Consider the following 19,628-nt stretch of genomic DNA (forward strand, 5'->3'; position numbering starts at 1 on the left):
ACCAGGAGCTGACTGTGGCTCAGATCATGAACTCCTTATTGCAAATTCAGACTTAAATTGAAGAAAGTAGGGAAAATCACTAGGCCATTCAGTATGACCTAAGTCAAATCCCTTACGATTATACAGTGGAAGTGATGAGTAGATTCAAGGGATTAGATCTGATAGACAGTGTGCCTGAAGAACTATAGAAGGAAGTTCGTAACATTGTTTAGGAGGCAGTGATCAAAACCATCCCCAAGAAGAAGAAATGCAAAAACTCAAAATGGTTGTCTGAGGAGGCCTTACAAATAGCTGAGAAAAGAAGACAAGCAAAGGGCAAAGGAGAAAAGGAAAGATGTATTTATCTGAATGCAGAGTTCCAAAGAATAGCAAGAAGAGATAAGAAAGCCTTCCTTAGTGATCAATGCAGAGAAATAGAGGAAAACAACAGAATGTGAAAGACTAGAGATGGCTTCAAGAAAATTAAAGATACCAAGGGAACATTTCATGCAAAGATGGGCACAATAAAAGACAGAAACAGAACGGACCTAACAGAAGCAAAAGATATTAAGAAGAGGTGGCAATAATACACAAGAGAAATATACAAAAAAGATCTTCATGACCCAGATAACCATGATGATATGATCACTCACTTAGAGCCAGACATCCTGGAATGTGAAGTCAAGTGGGCCTTAGAAAGCATCACTATGAACAAAGCTAGCGGAGGTAATGGAATTCCAGTTGAGCTATTTCAAATCCTGAAAGACGATGCTGTGAAAATGTGCACTCAATATGCCAGCAAATTTGGAAAACTCAGCAGTGGCCACAGGACTGGAAAAGGTTGGTTTTAATTCTAATCCCAAAGAAAGACATTGTCAAAGAATGTTCAAACTACCACACAATTGGGCTGATCTCACATACTAGCAAAGTAATGCTCAAAATTCTCCAAGTGAGACTTCAACAGTACGTGAACTGAGAATTTCCAGATGTTCAAGCTGGATTTAGAAAAGGCAGTGGAACTACAGATCAAATTGCCAGCATCCATTTGATCATAGATAAAGCAAGAGAATACCAGAAAAACATCTACTTCTGCTTCATTGATTACACTAATGCCTTTGACTGTGTGTATCACAAAAAACTGGAAAATTCTTCAAGAGATTGGAATATCAGACCACCTTACCTGCCTCCCAAGAAATCTGTAGGTCAAGAAGCAACAGTTAGAACGGGACATGGAACAATAGACTGGTTCCAAATTGGGAAAGGAGTACATCAAGGCTGTATATTGTCACCCTGCTGATTTAACTTATATACAGAGTACATCATGTGAAAGTCTGGGCTGGATGAAGCACAAGCTGGAATCAAGATTGCCAGGAGAAATATCAGTAACCTGAAATATGCTGATGACACCACCCTTATGACAGAAAGTGAAAAGGAACTAAAGAGCGACTTGATGAACATGAAAGAGGAGAGTGAAAAAGCTAGCTTAAAATTCAGCATTCAGAAAACTAAGATCATGGCATCTAGTCCCATCCCTTCATGGTAGATAAATGGGGAAACAATGGAAACAGTGACAGACTTTATTTTCTTGGGCTCCAAAATCACTGCAGATGATGACTGCAGCCACAAAATTAAAAGATGCTTCCTTTTTGGAAGAAAAGCTATGACCAACCTAGATAGCATATTATAAAGCAGAGACATTAGTTTGACAACAAAGGTCCATATAGTCAAAGCTGTGGTTTTTCCAGTAGATATGTATGGATGTAAGAGTTGGAATATAAAGAAGGCTGAGCACTGAAGAATTGATGCTTTTGAACTGTGGTGTTGGAGAAGACTCTTGAGAGTCCCTTGGACTGCAAGGAGATCCAACCAGTCCATCCTAAAGGAAATCAACCCTGTATATTCATTGGAAGCACTGAAGCTAAAGCTGAAACTCCAATACCTTGGCTACCTGATGGGAAGAACTGACTTATTGGAAAAGACCCTGAATCTGGGAAAGACTGAAGCCAGGAGGAGAAGGGGATGACAGAGGATGAGATGTTTGGCTGGCATCACCAACTTGAGGGACATGAGTTTGAGCAAGCTTCAGGAGTTGGTGATGGACAGGGAAGCCTGGCGTGCTGCAGTCCATGGAGTTGCAAAAAGCTGGACACGACTGAGCGACTGAACTGAACTGAACTGAACTAGATCTTTGTCTTCCCTTCTAAACTGTAAGCTCTGTGAGAGCTGGGACTTTGTCCCAGAGCCCAGGATAACAGTGCTGCCACCCAACAGAATCAACGCATATTTGTATAATGAATCAATTATTAAATGAAAGAATGATTCTCAGTTGGGACTTGTGCTCAGGGCTAACATGAGGGTAAAGCAAATCCATTACTTTGTGTCCATTAGTTAAACTGGGCAGTGGTCCAACATTTAAGTGGATATGTTCATCTTCAAAATTTTTAAGAACCTCTTTGCATGGTTAAATAAACACAATATTTAAAAGCATATTAATTACTGTTCATAATGATATTTGTTCCTAATTTTGAAGAATGTGCCCCTTCAAAAAGCATGAAAACCTTAAAATTTCATGTAGAACGAAATTAATTAAAAGTAACTGTTTTGCATTCACATCCTTGAATCTAAAAAAGCTTGCTGGTACCACAAATTGGGATTTTAAAATAACAGTAAGTGCCAAAGGAAATATATATGTGGCAATTATATCATCTGTTTATGTGAAATATTGAGATGTAGATTGGTTGAAATCCAGAGCTTGATAATTCCCTTGCTCTAGAATCCAGAATTTTATCCAAGTGGCTATTACTCAAATAAGGTATTTCATTTGCTACGGGTGGGTGCCCCTTAACCTCGCCTTGGCAGGATTGGTCATATCATAAATCATCCAGCCTCTTGGCATTGCCAGTTAGTCAAAAGGCACCCCCTCCCTCTAGCTGAGCTCTTCTGTTTATCTGCCTGGAAAGCATGGTTCCTTTCTTTGCTTTTCTTAAAACACCCTTGTCAACACAGTTAAAATACTATTTTAAAATGTATAGAATTTTCTATGCTTAGGATGTGATGAACTAGATCTCAAAATTATTGCTTTCAGAGGAAAACCATGGGAGACAAACAATCCGATAACAAGAGAAAGTTATTCTTTATTGGCTCTATAAATCCACCGACACAGGCTTCACAATGTTTTACAGCACAAGGACCAGTGTCTCAAATGGAATTACAGGAGTGTTTTCTAACTGCAGCCTTTTGAAGTTTTTCCTAGGATGTACAGTTAGAAAAAGGGATGTGATTTTTGTTGATGGTGTCCTGCAGACTTATTAATTTATGCACTGTTGAAGCATTCTGCATAAATCAAACATGCTGATGCAGTCAGGTATATGTGATAAAAGAAATACAGTCCATAGCATAATGAAAAAGAAGGAAGAACTTTGAAAGGAATGGCATATTCTTTTTTACCTTCCTTTGTTCCCTTCTTGTTTGGTTTACTTTTAAGCCCTTTGCTAATGTAACCAATGCCTAGAAAAGACATGGAATATAGATGCAAAATACTAATTCCATTTAGAACTGTCACTATTCCTTGAATACTTAGACTTATTAGTGAGATAATCACTAGCATCATATGAAATATCAAGGAAGGTTGAGATTATCCAGTGCAAATTTGGAATACAAAATATAATTTCTACTGTAACGTTTACAAAGCCTAGCATAATAGTCAAGGGCACAGAGTCTGGAGCCAAGCTGCCTGGGTTAGATTGCCAGATTCATACCTTCTTAGTTGTGTGGCCTTGGGTAATTTATTTAACCTCTCTGTGCCTCAACTTTCCCAGATGCAAAATGAGAATAGTAATAATAGCTATTATAATCATATAATAATAATAGTTATAATACCACATTGGATTGTTGTGAAAGTTAAATGGTTTAATATATATAGGAATTTAGAATGATGCCTGCATTACAATAAGCATCATATAAATGTTTATTCCTACCATATTGTATCAACATTACCTAACAGGTACATTCTATACCCAAGGCATGCTAATGCCAATCCAAGGAAGGCCATAATAGTAGTACTTCCATGACAATGCATAATCTGTATTGCAATTATTGAATTTCATCAGTCTGTGTAATCTAGGTTGGCTCATCGACCATTTCTTTTACTCACTTGATGAACAAGTACTGACGCACACTTCCTGTGGGTCAGGCCCGATAGTGAAATAAAGGCTGAGATAAACACAGACGCTAGCCTCAGATGCTCCCAATCTCATAAAGGAAACTCATGCAAACATGTCGTTGAGTTGTGACGTGCTGAATGTTAAAATAGAATTATACCCAGGGGATAGAGTGGTGGGAGAGAGGGTGGAGTTTAAGGAGGAGGACAGTGGCTTAGCTTTTATAGGATAAGGAGGTGTTTTCCAGGTGACCAAGGGAGAGCCAGGCATGGGAAAGGAACTGTGTTGTGCAAAAAGAGATCATGGTGAATTGGGGAAGCCATAAATGGTCCAGTGTGCATGGAGTGTAGGGTATATGAAGAAAGATCAGCGGTTGAGCTCGGGGGCCGTCTCCTAGACTAGGACTGTCCAGGTCAGCATCTTCTCGGGTGTCTCGGCGTTTGTTTTTGCATTAACCCTCCCCTTGCTGGTCTCTTGATTTTCATTTTCTCAGACTTAGCTCATATCTGGCTCTTTCAGAAGCTGAGAATTTTATCTCCTTGAGGTATTCCATCCCGGCCTGATATCTGCTGGTTGTGAGTGTAGAAAGAATTTTCCCCCATAAAAATAGTGAGACGGATTTCTTTTCAGTGTGGAAAGGACCCATGTCTTCTTCCCCTGCCCTGTCATAGCCTATCCAAAGTCAAGGTGTTCTTGGCAGCGTCCCAGCCATTTATCCCAAACTCCTAGTGCAACCCTTTCTGATAAGATGCTACTTAAGACGTTAAAAAAAGAAAAAACAACATTTAAGCTCTAAGCACCTCCTTTCTATCCTCACTTAAGCGGTTGTGATTGCCAAGGACTCTGTGTCAGAGTTGGAGGTTAGATCTCTCTAACCTGTTAGATTGCCCATGTTGGAGGTTAGATCTGTCCCAGCCTCCTGCATCAAGTTTAGAGATTCACATTTTTAAAACTCCAATCTCAGATGGTACATGTATGGTCAGTTTTGAAATCCTCTCTGAAACATGGGCCTCAGGACAGAAGACACAGTGGCTGGGAGTTCAGTCTCTAGAGACAGAATTGAGTTCAGTTCCCATCTCATCCTCTTATTAACTGAGTGATGTGGGGTTAAGTGCTTTGAGACTCTGTTTTTAACTGGCAAAATGGTGTTAACAACATGTATCTCATTGTGTTGTTGTGAGGGTTGAATAAGTCTATATAAATATCCTGGAGAAGGGAATGGCTACCCACTCCAGTATTCTTGCCTAGAGAATTCCATGGACAGAAGAGCCTGGAGGGCTACAGTCCATGGAGCTGCAAAGAATATATACCTTTCAGTACAATGCCTTGCACAAAATAAATGCTCAATAAAAGCCCACCATTAGAGCAAAGCCGATGGAGACTTGACCTCTAACCAATGTCCTTTCCTTTTCAGTTCAGTTTAGTTCACTCAGTCGTGTCCAACTCTTTGCGACCCCACGGACTTCCATCACCAACTCTCAGAGCTTGCTCCAACTCATGTCCAGTAGGCCTGATGCTCTGGGCACCTCTTTATTCTCCACAGCTGCTCTTCATCTCAGATCAAGTCAGTTTTTTGACTCCATATCTTGGGAGTCACAGGGAATTTTCCTTCTTTCCTTTAGAAACATGTCCCTTTTACGATCAGCAGTATTTGAGTAGGTAACGTATCTGGGTGATAATCCACTGAAGCTTGAGCCCCACTCAAGCAGTCACAGAGCCCAGTTTGTGTGATCCAGCCTAGGAAATAGAATCAGGTTTTCTGATGTTCTAATTACAAATCTGTCCAGTTCCACCCACCCACCCATCCATCCATCCAAGAAACCTTTTTTACTTTGGATGACTTTCAAACAGGATAATCTGCCATTGTGCTTGTGTGTGCTTGTAGGGACTATAAATGAGTAGCTCTGAGAAGCCTGCTTTGTCTCACAGAGCTCTTTATGTCTAGGGGAAACACACAAAAAGTGAGCTCTTAAATAAGACTTCTAATATATCCCTATTGTCAAGGAAAAATAAAAACTCTACTTTAGAAGTATCTTTCATGTCCATGTGAAATACATGCAAATTTCATATGGAAAACCAACAAGTTAAGCACACTATTTCATCCCTCTTGGGGACCATTCTTGGATAAGTGGATGGATAGATAGAGGCATGGATGGGTGGACCGATTGGTTCTACATACAATACTAAGTTCCAGAAATACAAAGTCAATAAGACATGTCCCTTCCTTTAAGGAGTGTACAGGCTGGAATCTAGTGGATGAGAGAAATAAATGAACAACTACATACAGAGTAGAAGTATCTGTGGGACAATTATGAGGTCCAATTCATCCAGGGGATTCAGATCTTCCTGAAAAAGTGATACTAAAAGTAAGATTTTTTCAGGAAAGGGAGATTGTACCTCTCCCTAGACAGAAAATGGAACAGCTAAAGTAACAACTTGCCTAAGTGTGGAGCCGTAAGACAACAAGAATTTGAGAACTTCACATGGTTTGACGAGCATGACCATAGAATGACTGATCAGTGCACAGGCATGCAATAGCCACATTTTGAGGAATTTTACATATCAATAAAGACCTTCAGCTTTATTGTGAAACTTACTTAGAATTCAGAATTTCAGACAAAGTGAGAGTGTCATCAGCCTGACATTTTAAATCAAGAGGGAGAAAGAAAGGAGAATGGATTAGAGCAAGGCCAGGCTACATTTAGGGAAGCTGGGAATTGGGGTGAGAATTCAAGAAGGGCCTGAAAGTAGGTGATGGCCTTGGGAATGGAAGAGAGATGGCTAGAGAAAGGAAATAGAATCTGTAGGACTTGTGGCTGAATGGCTTTGAAAGATGATCTAGAGGGAGGGGTCTAGGATGATTCTTAGGTCTCTGACCTGGGTTTCAAGGGAAGTCAGGGTGGCAACATTCCTTATGAAAAGAATAGACTGAGCATGGTTGGTGGTAAATATAACTATCTCTGGTAATCAATTTTTATGAAATACCCAATTATTTAGTTGCTGAGTTGTTCCCAACTCTTTGCAACCCCATGGACTACAGCCTACCAGGGATCCCCTGTCCATGGGATTTTCCAGGCAAGAATGCTGGATTGCCATTTCCTTCTCCAGAAATACCCAATAGGCATCTTAATAGACGAATCTGCTGGCCAGTTGAGTGGTTTGGACCAGAATCGTATATTTAGGATCATTTTATGGAAGTGGTATGTGAATCTATGGGGCTGTCACTCAGGAATAGCAGATGAAGTAAAAAAATTAAGATCAGAGGAGCCTTGGGTACATGGAGACTTACGAGGCCAATAGAAAGGAGGTCTTCAGTGGTTACTGAGAAGGAACCAGAGAGGAGACAGGAAAACCATGGTAACTGGGTGTTACAGAAGTTAATGGAAAAGCTTCAAAGGACACAGTATTAAATTCAATAAGATAAAAACATTATAAAGTCAACTGGATTGAACACACAGGTCATGGGAACTCCATGCAGCGGTGGAAGTAAGTTAGAAGGGAAAGGAATAAGAGCCACGGAGGGTGAAGAAATTGAGACTCTCCCTGTTTTGGGGTTGTAGGAAAACTATTATTATCTTCCCTAGTAACCAATTCGTTGTTCAGCAGTCTTTCCTATTAGGAAATTTTTTATGTCCATCTTATCAAATCTCTAATTCTTTAAATGATGAAAAGTTAATGTTAGTTTTTTCATCTTGAACAAAATTAACTTACTAAGAATCATGCTTATTACACAGATTTGGTTTGTTTATTTTTAAATTATAGTAGCCATGGCAAAAAATGGGAAAATGACTCCAATTCACTGGTGTTTGGATTATTTACAAGTACCTGTAAACAGTTTAAACAAAAGAGATTTCTGTTGCCATATGTTTGGAAATCCCCAAGGAAAAATTCAATCCCAAGTGTCAATAACATAGGAAGGCAGTTGGGCTGCTCTGAGTTGGGATCTTCGAATATTTCGCTCTAAAGCTGTTCCAACAAAGTGTGCTTCTCTCCACACCCTCTCCAGCCTTTATTGTTTGAGGACTTTTTGATGGCAGTCATTCTGACCGGCAGCGTGAGGTGATACCTCATTGTGGTTTTGATTTGCATTTCTTTAATGATAAGTGATGTTGAGCATCTTGTCTTGTGTTTGTTAGCCATCTGTCTTCTTTGGAGAATGTCTGTTCAGTTCTTTGCCCACTTTTCGATTGGGTTGTTCGTTTTTCTGGTATTGAGCTGCATGAGCTGCTTGTACATTTTGGAGAGTAGTTCTTTGTCAGTTGCTTCATCTGCTGTTATTTTCTCCCGGTCCGAAGGCTGCCTTTTCACCTTGTTGTGAACAACTAGATGTTGTTCACCTAGTTCCTTCATTGTGCAAAAGTTTTTAAGTTTAACTAGATTCCATTTGTTTATTTTTGGTTTTGTTTCCATTACACTGGGAGGTGGATCCTAAAGAATCTTGCTGTGATTTATGTCAGAGAGTGTTCTGCCTATGTTTTCCTCTACAGTTTTATAGCTTCTGATCTTACATTTAAATCTTTAATCCATTTTGAGTTTATTTTTGTGTATGATGTTAGAAAGTGTCCTGGCTTCATTGTTTCACACATGGTTGACCAGTTTTCCCAGCACCATTTGTTAAAGAGATCTTCTTTTTCTCCATTGTATATTTCTCTTACACTGTTGGTGGGAATGCAAACTAGTACAGCCACTATGGAGAACAGTGTGGAGGTTCCTTAAAAAACTGGAAAGAAAACTGCCATATGACCCAGCAATCCCACTGCTGGGCATACACACCGAGGAAACCAGAATTGAAAGAGACACGTGTACCCTAATGTTCATTGTTTATGATAGGTAGGATATGGAAGCAACCTAGATGTCCATCAGCAGACGAATGGATAAGAAAGCTGTGGTACATATACACAATGGAGTATCACTCACCTGTAAAAAAGAACACATTTGAGTCTGTTCTAATGCGGTGGATGAAACTGGAGCATATTATACAGAGTGAGGTAAATCAGAAAGAGAAAAACCAATACAGTATATTAATGCTTATATATGGAATTTAGAAAGACAGGAATGATGATCCTATATGCAAGGCAACAAAAGAGACACAGATGTAAAGAACAGACTTTTGGACTCAGTGGGAGAAGGCGAGGGTGGGATGATTTGAGAGAACAGCATTGGAACATGTATATTACCATATGTAAAACAGATGACCAGGGAAAATTCAATGCATGAAGCAGGGCACTCAAAGCCAGTGCACTGGGACCACCCTGAGGGATGGGGTGGGGAGGGAGGTGGGAGAGGGTTTCAGGATGGGGGCACATGTGCACCCGTGGGTGATTCATGCTGATGTGTGGCAAAAACCACCACAATATTGTAAAGTAATCATCCTCCAATTAAAATAAATTAATTAATTAAAAAAAAGAAAGCATGCATGCTTTCTAGAATACTGAAGAGACTTCTATCACATCAAATAGATTCTCCATATTGACACATAGTATGCTTATTTGTTTGTTTTGCTATTTTGTTTGTCAAGAAAATCTTAAAACTTTATGTAGATCTTTTATCTTTCTTGTTAAATTTATCCTGAGTATTTTGCAGCTTTTTTTCTCTTATTGGTAAATGGAAATTTATTTTGGTTTACTCTTCTGATTTATCTAAGAGAAGAAAATGTCAGAATGTTTATCTTGTACCACCTGGACATGTCTTATGAGTATTAATTGTTTATGGTAAAGTCTCTTGAGTTTTCTATCATACTAATCATATTATTTACAAACAAAGATAAGTTTACCTTAACAACAACAACACGCTTTTTCAAAACGAGGAACGAGGGAGAATACAGTTCTAGGCAAATGTCATCTGGAATGCCTTCTTCAAATGTTAGACATTTTGACAACATCTGCTCTAACAGCAAAACACTGAGAACCCAAAATCTCTTTGGAAGAGAAGACTCCCCGGGAAACACAGTCATTTAGGCCACATCTGGTCTGAATTACTTGATTAATTGTCTTTTATTTACTAGTCTTCATTTGACAGTCGTGGTACTTTTTTCCAGAGCAGGAGTCAATAAAGCTGTAACTCTTTCTCCATCTGTGGTTCATTTTCCTCTTAGAAGAGATACAGAGGGTTTCAAGGAAAGTTGCTTTATGTTCTGCTATATTTGCAATCCTTCTTTTATTTCAGGGGCTTCCAGGACCAGCAGGAGAGGCAGGGAGTCAAGGCCGTTTGGGAAGCCAAGGAAATAAAGTAGGTCACATTCTTTACACCCATGAAAGCTGAGGTTTTCTTCTCAAGGGAAATGTGTCTGGTTATATTAGCCAAAGCCCTTTCAACACAGAAGAGAACATATCTCATTGCCCCTGTACCCTGGCTTGATTCTTAGAGAGCCAGCAACATCTAAGGACGTGGGTGTGGACCCAGCTGAGGTCAGGGAATCCAGCTCAGCCTCAGCTCATGAGGGGCTACACCCAATCTGAGAATCTCAAGGAAGGGGGACTCTTCCAGGACAGCCCTTCCTCCTTTCTCCACCCCCACCCCTTCCTTCTCTTCTTTTATTTCTATCCTCCATTCATACGAACATTTGCTGAATACCTTTAAAGACAAAGTCACTGTGCTGGCCCTCAGCTGGACTGATGTCAGCTCCGAAAGGGCAGAGGTCTTTGTTTTGCTCACTGATGCATCCCTAGAGCTTTGAATAGTACCTGGCATGTCATAAGCGCTTAGAAAATATCTGTTTAATGAAAGGATTTCTGGGTTGTGAGGTGATAAATATGACAGAATCAACACCACAAAATTGAGAGAATGTTCAAGACAAGAATCTATGATGGTTCTCTGGTGGTTCAGAGGTGAAGAATCCACCTGCCAATGCGGGAGACATGGGTTCCATCCCTGATCCAGGGAGAGCCTACATACCACGGAGCAACTAAGCCCAAGCACCATGACTACTGAGCCTGTGCTCTAGAGCCTGGGAGCCACACTACTGAAGCCCCTGTGCCCAGAGCCCATGCTTCACAGTAAGAGAAGCCGCTGCAATGAGAAGCCTGTGTGCCGCAACTAGAGAATCGCCAGGGTGGCCATGAAGACCCAGCACAGCCAAAAATAGAGAAACAAAATAAAATTATAAGAGCAAGAACCTATGACATAGGGATAAGGGACTGAACAAGAAGTCTAAACTCAGTGTTCATAGAAGTACTTCAACAAATATTGAAGAAATAAATAAAACACAAGACTGGAAAAACGCCACGAGCAAGTGTTTGGGGGGTGAAATTATCCTCCTGGGGGACCACAAAGAACAGGAAAGTCTGTCGTGACTGACTGACTAGGCAGCCAGTACAGTGTTATTTACAGGTTGTGATCAGCACGTGTGAACACAGTCGGGTTTGGAAGCTTCTAAATAGGCAACTCAGTGTGGGAATATTTTGAAGATGGAGAGAGTGTAAGCTAGGAGGAGTGCTGGCCCCCACAGGCTCCAAGACAAGCGAGACTGGGTGACCTGACAGGGTGGGGCCAGGAGGGACTCAGGAGGGGCCTGTGGAGCTCTCCCAGGAGGGGATGGAGACACAGAGGAGAGGGCTGGGCGACTCTGGGCCCCGACTTGAGTGGGAACCCCATCTCAGAAGCGGGAAAGGCAGAGTGGGCAAAAGAGTGAGGGAAACCCCTTGGTCTGTGGGTGGAGCAGAGAGTCTAAGACTGACTGAAGATGCAGGTTTCAGAATCACTGGAATTTAAAAAAGGCTCTGGTGATGACTCTTTGTAAGAAGGGTAAAAGAGGCAGAAAAGGAATCATCGGAAAGGAGGGGGAAGAAGCACACTGGATGCTGAGAAGGAGAGTCTTGGAGGAGCTGGGAGCCTCAGCTGGCATCAAGCAGGTAAGGAGGAAAGGACTAGAGAAGCCACCACTTCTGGTGGCCAAGATGCACCAAAGAATAGAGTCCAAAGTGTAGCAGTTGGCCAGCTGCATAGGACTAAACAGCATGTATGGGATGGAGACCCCAGTAAGGCAGACATGATGGAGCCAGCAGTTGAGGGTCACAAAGACAGCTGATCACAGGATGAAATGAGATCCATTGGTGACAAAGATAATCAGCTCTGAAAGGGATTACTAGAGATGCGGCATAGCAATAACGGTCTGGAGAGGAAAGTTTGGAACAGATATGATGGTGCCTTCTCACCCTGGAGAGGGCTGCAGAGGAAGTGGTGTCTCCGGAAAAACTCAGTTTGTCCTACAGTGAGGATGCATGTGTGCAGACATCACGGGCATATAGAGAAGGTTTGAGTGTGAAATGAAGGCACTCCATAGGGTGTGACGGAAGAGACCAAGACAGAGGTAGGCAGAGACGGAGGGACCTAGAGCTGGATGTAGATAAGAGTGTAGAAATGTGCAAGGAGATAGATAGCAGCAGGGTAGTTGTGCCAAAGAATATCACTGTTAGTAAGAGAGATTTTTGAATGGGAGGGGCAAGAATTTGGGAGGCAAGTGCCCTCAATGCCAACCCAAACCCCTTGGGAACCTCAAGGTGGATCAAGTTCCCCAAGTCTGAGATGAGCCCCAGACACTTACTCCTGTCTTATTCCATTAAGCTCAAGTTCCCAGGGGAGCAACCAACCTGCCAGTTTATCCCAGGCTTGGTGTCTGGCTGTAACCAGTAACAAAGTGATCTTGAACAAGCCTTATGTCTTCCTTTGTCTCCCTATCTTCAAGCAGATGGCATCAAACTTCAGTGTGTGTAAGAATCAGCAGAGAAGTGTATTCATAAAGGTATATCCCTGGGCTCCACCATCAGAGACTGCCACCAGTGGGATCCAGGGATTTCCTTTGGCGTGTGGACCCTAGGTATATGGGAGGCAGGTGGCTTCCAGAGTGCACTTTGGGGGCCACTGCCCTGGAAGAAAGTCTGCAAGGCGGGGGGTCTTCCGCCACCCTTCCATGAAGCCCTAGTCTCTGTGCCCCTCCAGGGATCGGTGTTGATGGACACTTGCCCATTTGGACCCCTCACACGTACTGTGTGGTCTTTCTAATCGTAACAATGAGTTCACCACTCCTTCAGTGTGGGCTGCGCACACTTCCACTCTCTTGGAAAGGGAAAGGAGAATAACAAGACAGTGGAGAAACTTAGCCATGCCTTCCTCAGCCAGATGGCCAAGGTCAACAGTGTCAGCCATGTTGACAGGATACACTGTTGATGTGAGAAGAAGGACCCTTCACTTTCTCTCACTATGGGTCTTTTCTCCCCAAACTCATAAAACATAGCATAATCATGAGGAAAACATCAAACTCCAGTTGAGGGACATTCTGCAAAATACGTGATCAGTACTCCTCAAAACTGTCAAGATCATCAGAAACCAGAAAATCAGATAAACCGTCCCCATCTAGAGGAACCTACGGAGACATGGGATCCTGGGACTGGAAAAGGAGATTTGGTGGTAAAAACTAAGGGAATATGAATAAAGTATGGACTTGGGGCTTCCCTAGTAGCTCAGTTGGTAAAGAATCTGCCTGCAGTGCAGGATACCCAGGTTCGATCCCTGGGTCAGGAAGATCCCCTGGAGAAGGGAATGGCAACCCACTCCAGACTTCTTGCCTGGAGAATCCCATGGACAGAGGAGCTTGGTGGGCTACAGTCCATGGAATCGCAGAGTCAGACATGACTGTGCAACGAAATTTCCTTTCCTTTTATTAATAAGAATGATTTAATATCCACGGGTTTGTTCTGACAAATATTCCCTACGAATGTAACTAATGTGAAGTTACCAATAGGGGAGGCTAGATGTGGCCTGTATAGGAACTCTTTATACTGCCTTCACAACATTTCTGTAAATTTAAAATTGAGATTTTAAAAGCTTTTTTTTTTCCACAAAAAGGAGTTAACCTGCTCTTGTAAACCTATGTTAACTTTCCCAAGTAGCTATATTTCCTCAGTGTGAGACTGAGACTGATTTATAACCCACAGTAGACGTGCTACTAGTCAGAAGTCAGAAACTGTTGCCAGTCATGTCGTGCTATCTTGGTTATCTTGATTAAAACTTGATTAATAGGTCAGTTTCTGCAGCATCCAGATCATTTGTACGGCTCCTTACAGAGAACAGCTTTGTTAATTTTTAAAACTGTCCAGAGCCGGCCCTTTGACTCATGGTAAGACATTTCCGTGGGTGCGGCTCATGGCCCCGAGTTGCTAAGATGGCAACTTGTACCAAACAATATGTCAGACTTGCCAGGGCTTCATTTATCAATGGAGGAGACTTCACTCACCACCAGCAGCGCCTGTTGAATTGCTTACAAACTCAGTCCCAGCCACAAACCCATGGTCATGGATGCAATTGAAAATTCTTGTCTTAGTTCCATCATCTCTAATGTCCTTTACAAAAGCAACCTAATGAAGACACATGTCATTTTTCTGTTTGACAGGGAGAACCTGGCGATCTGGGGATAAAGGGAGCCATTGGCCTTCGGGGTCCTCGAGGCTTGCCGGTTTGTGTTTTATTCCTACTTTTGATATGGCTCTTGGACTCTTTTTAGTTCAATAGGTATCTCTTGATGTGAGAAGAAGGGCCCTTCACTTTCTCTCACTTTGAGTCTTTAAAGTCTTTAGAGTGGTTCTCTAAAGAGTGTGATGAAGATAACAGCCCAATCTAGTTGTAGAACTTTCTAGCAATTGAGATTTCATCTTCGTCTTGCTCAGCTTTTCCAAATGACAACTTCCCAGGTCCCAAGCATCCTGGGCAAGGGTACTTTTAAAGCCAAATGACAAAAGGGACAAAGCCTGTGCTTGACATCCTCCAACCTGCTTCCACACTTTCGTCTCACCTAAACCACTTCATGGGAAACCCAGTCCACCCTTCCACCCATGCTAGGGGCTTCTCACTGAGTCCTGTACAAGGATCCAGCAGCAGCCAATACCCAGACACTTAGATCTTTCTTTTATCCAGCAAACTGAAATGCTTCAGATATAAGGTATATCTCTATATAAATACAAATGTTACCCAGGAGAGATAACACTTCTGCCTTCTTTTATTAAGATTATTATACATCTGAAGTTTTCTCATTTCATTCTCAGAACACGATTCGCAGGTGTAATTATGATTTTTCCTTTATGATGAGACAAGTGAGACTAAGTGACAATGCCTTGTCTGCATTTGCTACTGAGAGTTCCGTTGAGCGTCACTATGTCAGTGGCCTGTCTCCGAGGGAGACTCCTGCTGCTTGATTTTTCCTAAGCAAAACAAAACACTGGCTGTGTAGTTCTCTTGTGAAGAAGCCTATCTGCATCTGCAGTTGGGGGTGTTTGTAAATAATTGCTTCTTCTTGCAGGGTGATGACGGCAACCCAGCTTATGGGAGTGTTGGAAGCAGAGGAGCAAAGGTAAGACGCGTTGCCTGAAAGCTGGTCACTTTCAATTTTGTTGTTGCTGTTTTGGGCCGCATTTAAGAGGAAAAAAAGGAGTGAATAAGGTAGCCTTAGATCTTTGGAGATAGATTTTGATCATTTATTTGATGATATCTTATGGAGAATACAGTAGGAAAACACTTGATAGTTTAAGGGGCATGCAACAATTGAAACTCGAAATTAATTTTCAGTTCTTTGCAGAGATGCGTATTCAGGGGCTGACTGGTTCCAGCTTGAACACGTCATCTAATCTAGAGCCTGAGGGAGGGTGTAGACATATTCCAAAATATGTCCTCTGAATATGTTTACTCTAACTGTTTGTGAGGAGTTCTCCAGGGCCTTTCCTAACGCAATGGGCCAAGCAGTAATTTTAAGATTAAACCTCATAACTTTATATGAGAATTATAACTTAACATTGTCACTGAATACTTCAGTGCTGGAAGTAAGACAGATAACTTTACCCAAAGCAGTGATTGCTATATGCCAACAATAACCACTTAGAAATCATAGTAACACCCATAAAAACATAATATAGTTAAGAATATCCTTTCTACAAAAATATTCAAGACCTATAACAAAAATTACTGGGATATAAAATTTCAGTAATTGGAGACATAACAAATACTTGTTGGAAAGTCTAAAATATTACAAGGATCAATGTAATTTCAAGTGAAATCCCAATGAGAATGATGTAAGAGGCTGTCTAGAAGGATAAACAAACCCCCAAAAGCTAAAATTTCTTTTTAAAAAACCCTAATGAATGAAGGATTTCCAGTGAAATTTTCATGGAAAGTAGCCTTAGTATTTGATAAAAGTGGAACTATTGAGTGGCTAATAGCCCTGGAATATTGAAAGTGTTAGTTGCTCAGTTGTGACTAAGCTCAGTTGAAACCCCATGAACTGTGACCCTCCAGTCTCCTCTGTCCATGAGAATTCTCCAGGCAAGAATACTGGAGTGAGTAGCCATTCCCTTCTCTAGGGGATCTTCCTGACTCAGGGATCGAACCCGAGTCTCCTGCATTACAGGCAGATTCTTTACCATCTGAGCCACCAGTGAAGCCACTGAAATATTAGCCGCTCTTTAAAATGAATGTGAATGCTTTTATACATAATACATAGAACTTAGGTGACAATGTCAAGTAAAAATCAAAAGGTAATAAGAAAAAAAAAATGTATCCTAACTGTGCTAAAATGCATTTTTAAAAGATTAAATAAAATATGGCAAAAAATTTATATTAATGGTTCTGGGAAGTGAAATTTGGGTGAATTTTCTTCTTTCTGTCTTTTTATTATTTTAAATATATTTGAGGAGATATTACTTTTAATGTCAGAAAACAAACATTATCTTAAATAAAATACTTTTTTCATCAAGTTAGGATTATCATACATTTACAACTATAGCCTGTGGCCAAAATAAGGCAAACAGAGCACCAGAAACCAAACGATCAGATTTAGTCTGCAGGCTTCCCCAATTTCTCCCTCAAAGTTGAAATCCAGTTTAAGAACACTGTTTCAGAAACACACGGTCAGATCACCAGCTGTCCTGTTGAATGTCTACATTTGAAGGAGAGCCAAGGTGTACGTTTTACCCATTGATCTTAGGTTGTCATGATGTTTTGGTGAGACTGGTCAATAGTTTAATTTAGAGACCGGAGTTACTGTCTCAGACCATGCAGTACAGTTTGTTTTGGCCCTTTGTTGGTTCAGAGGCATTTAAAATAAATAAGGCAGCAGGCAAAATTAAAGTCAATGTAAACCGACGCCAGTGATATGTGCATATATTAATTTTCTCAATTATAGGGGCAAGAAGGATTCCCTGGAGAAATCGGACCTAAGGTACTGTGTACTTTATGCTAACTAGAGATCAGAGATGCTCCTGGGTTTATGAAATGTGTTATAGGACAAAAGAAGAAAAATTAATTATAAATGAATAAAAAGAAATCTTTATGGAGCAAGGGGAAAAGAAAGAAGCAGGCTTTTAAAAATAATCTTTTATTTCTAGCTTTTTAATTCACTAGGAAGAAATCATCCATATTTTCCTCCTCACGTGTCCTCCTCCCCCTCTACCATATGTATTTTCTTCTTTGCCCAAAGGGAAGTAAAATGTGAGAAAAACCAGAATTACCTGATCTCACTTGCCTCAGTTCTCCTAATGTGTTTGTAAGTCACCTTGAGGTAATAAGTTTAGCCATGATGTCCTCTAGCTTATGGCTTCCACTCCGACTGGAAACACTGACTGAGCTCAGTAAATGCCAGCTCCTGTGATACGATCAGGGGACAAAGTAAAAAGCACGGTCTGTATCTCCAAGGAGGCTGTGTTCCATCTGGAGAAACAGAAATAAAACAGTGAGACTCCAGGGGGCTGTGCTGAGAATCAGAAAATGGGGTTATCAGGGCAAAGACACTTCACAGAAGGCTATTAAAGAGAAAAGCATATGTGAAAAATGTCTTCATGTTGGAACCAGTATAAAAACACAATGAGATATACCTCTTTGGTTTTAGTAACCGTTTTGTTTTATTTTTCTGAACTTATTTAGGGTGAGGTCGGGGACCCTGGTGGCCCAGGACAAACTGGACCCAAGGGCGCTAGAGGCAAGACGGTGAGTTTCGTCGGTCGTAAAAGCCTTACAACCTCAACTACCGTGGGAAGTCCTTTCTCAGGCTCTTACAGTCGTTTGAGTTGGCACTCGGTCCCAAAAGCTTGTAAAACGTGTAGTTTTTGTTAAGGCAAACTTGGGGCAGGGAGATGGATATTTGGCTCCTTCTTTACCAGCAATAAGGCAACGAACCATTGGCTCTTAGTGACCGGGTTCACCTGATCTGACTGATAAGGTACCAATCTTAACACTGGAAATAAGTTGTGCATTTTTTTTTTAAGGAACCCTTGTGGTCCAAAACAGTGTTTGCATTTAATCCTAGCCCCTCAGCAGACCTCATGTAACTTACTGCCCACTGGCGTCTTGTCTCCCTTGTTAAGGTCTCGTCTAACTACTTTAAGGAGGTGATCTTCTCCCAATTTAGCTCAGGAAAGTGCCTCTTGAGCTCTCTGAGAAAGTTTCCATTTATCACGTAAGACGGTGCCTAAAACTTTGGGCCACTCAGAATAACATCCCATCTCCCGTACCCTAGAAGCATCCGCACTCTTAACTCGAGCTTGTCTCGGGTTCTCGTGGGCTAACAATGGCTTTTGCCTTTGCTGACTCTATTTACCATACATTGCAAAAGTGAGATGGTCACTTTACAAAAGACACAATCTTATGACAGTCATCTCCTGAGACTTTATCTCTTTTCATCAGAACAACTCCGATCAGGTAAATAGATCTTGATACCATGTCAATTTCTGGATAAGAAAAACACAAAGTCTGATGAAAAAAAAAGCTGTTACTTGAGGCGGCTTTTCAGTTTTGTCACCATAGTTCGTTTGACCCTAATCTGTTTTCTCCTACAAAGTATAGCGAAAACTGTATGCGAAGAGACTATTCATGAGGGCTTTAGGGGTACGAAGTAAAGAAACTTCTTTCCCTCCATCCTGCTTTTCCCAAGAGGCCTGTTTCCTGGCTGTAATTCTTTTCCTTATACATGTTTTTGGTTGACTGTCCCTTAACATTTTTGGTCTCAAAGAAAAAAAAAAAAAAAAGACTGATAAAGATAATTGGAAAGACCTTCAGATTAATCTAGATGTCATCTGCATTGAAATACACCTGGATCTTTTCCCTCAACGTGTTAATGAGGTAGTTTACCCTTGAACACTGGAGGCCCGTAAACACGGCCAGCAGTTTCTTGGGTTCTCTTAGTACCCAGTGACATATTCATCACTAAAAAAAATATATATATATATAGCTAATGGGGAATATATAATCTTTTTCTCTTGGCCTTTGGTTACTTCATTTTTTTTCCCCACATTGGACAATTTATCACTATCTTCAACTTGCTTATTTCACCTGCCAAGCTGCCTTTTTCTACAACTTGTATTTTTGAGTTTGAAGTTTAGACACTGAAAAACTTCCAAGTTTTCGTTGGAGGGTTTTGGTAATAAAGCTTTGAGTATCTCTTTAGTTCTCTTGGATTGATTACATTCCTAGTGTGCTGCTGCTGCTGCTGCTGAGTCGCTTCAGTAGTGTCCG

The 19,628-nt window shown here is 41.1% G+C and overlaps 1 protein-coding gene across 1 annotated transcript in view; it reads left to right on the forward strand.

Annotated features, from left to right (window-relative positions):
• Positions 1–19,628, forward strand: part of COL6A6 (collagen, type VI, alpha 6) — a 174,649-nt gene that overhangs the window by 116,139 nt on the left and 38,882 nt on the right. Inside the window, exons 24-28 of the mRNA XM_010856743.1 lie at positions 10,305–10,367; positions 14,527–14,589; positions 15,430–15,480; positions 17,305–17,340; positions 18,042–18,104. Of these exons, the coding sequence (XP_010855045.1) occupies positions 10,305–10,367; positions 14,527–14,589; positions 15,430–15,480; positions 17,305–17,340; positions 18,042–18,104 (276 nt within the window). The remainder of the gene's footprint in view (positions 1–10,304; positions 10,368–14,526; positions 14,590–15,429; positions 15,481–17,304; positions 17,341–18,041; positions 18,105–19,628) is intronic.

The sequence above is a fragment of the Bison bison genome, unplaced genomic scaffold, assembly GCF_000754665.1.
Source record: "Bison bison bison isolate TAMUID 2011002044 unplaced genomic scaffold, Bison_UMD1.0 scf7180017864374, whole genome shotgun sequence".
Classification (NCBI taxonomy): domain Eukaryota; kingdom Metazoa; phylum Chordata; class Mammalia; order Artiodactyla; family Bovidae; genus Bison; species Bison bison.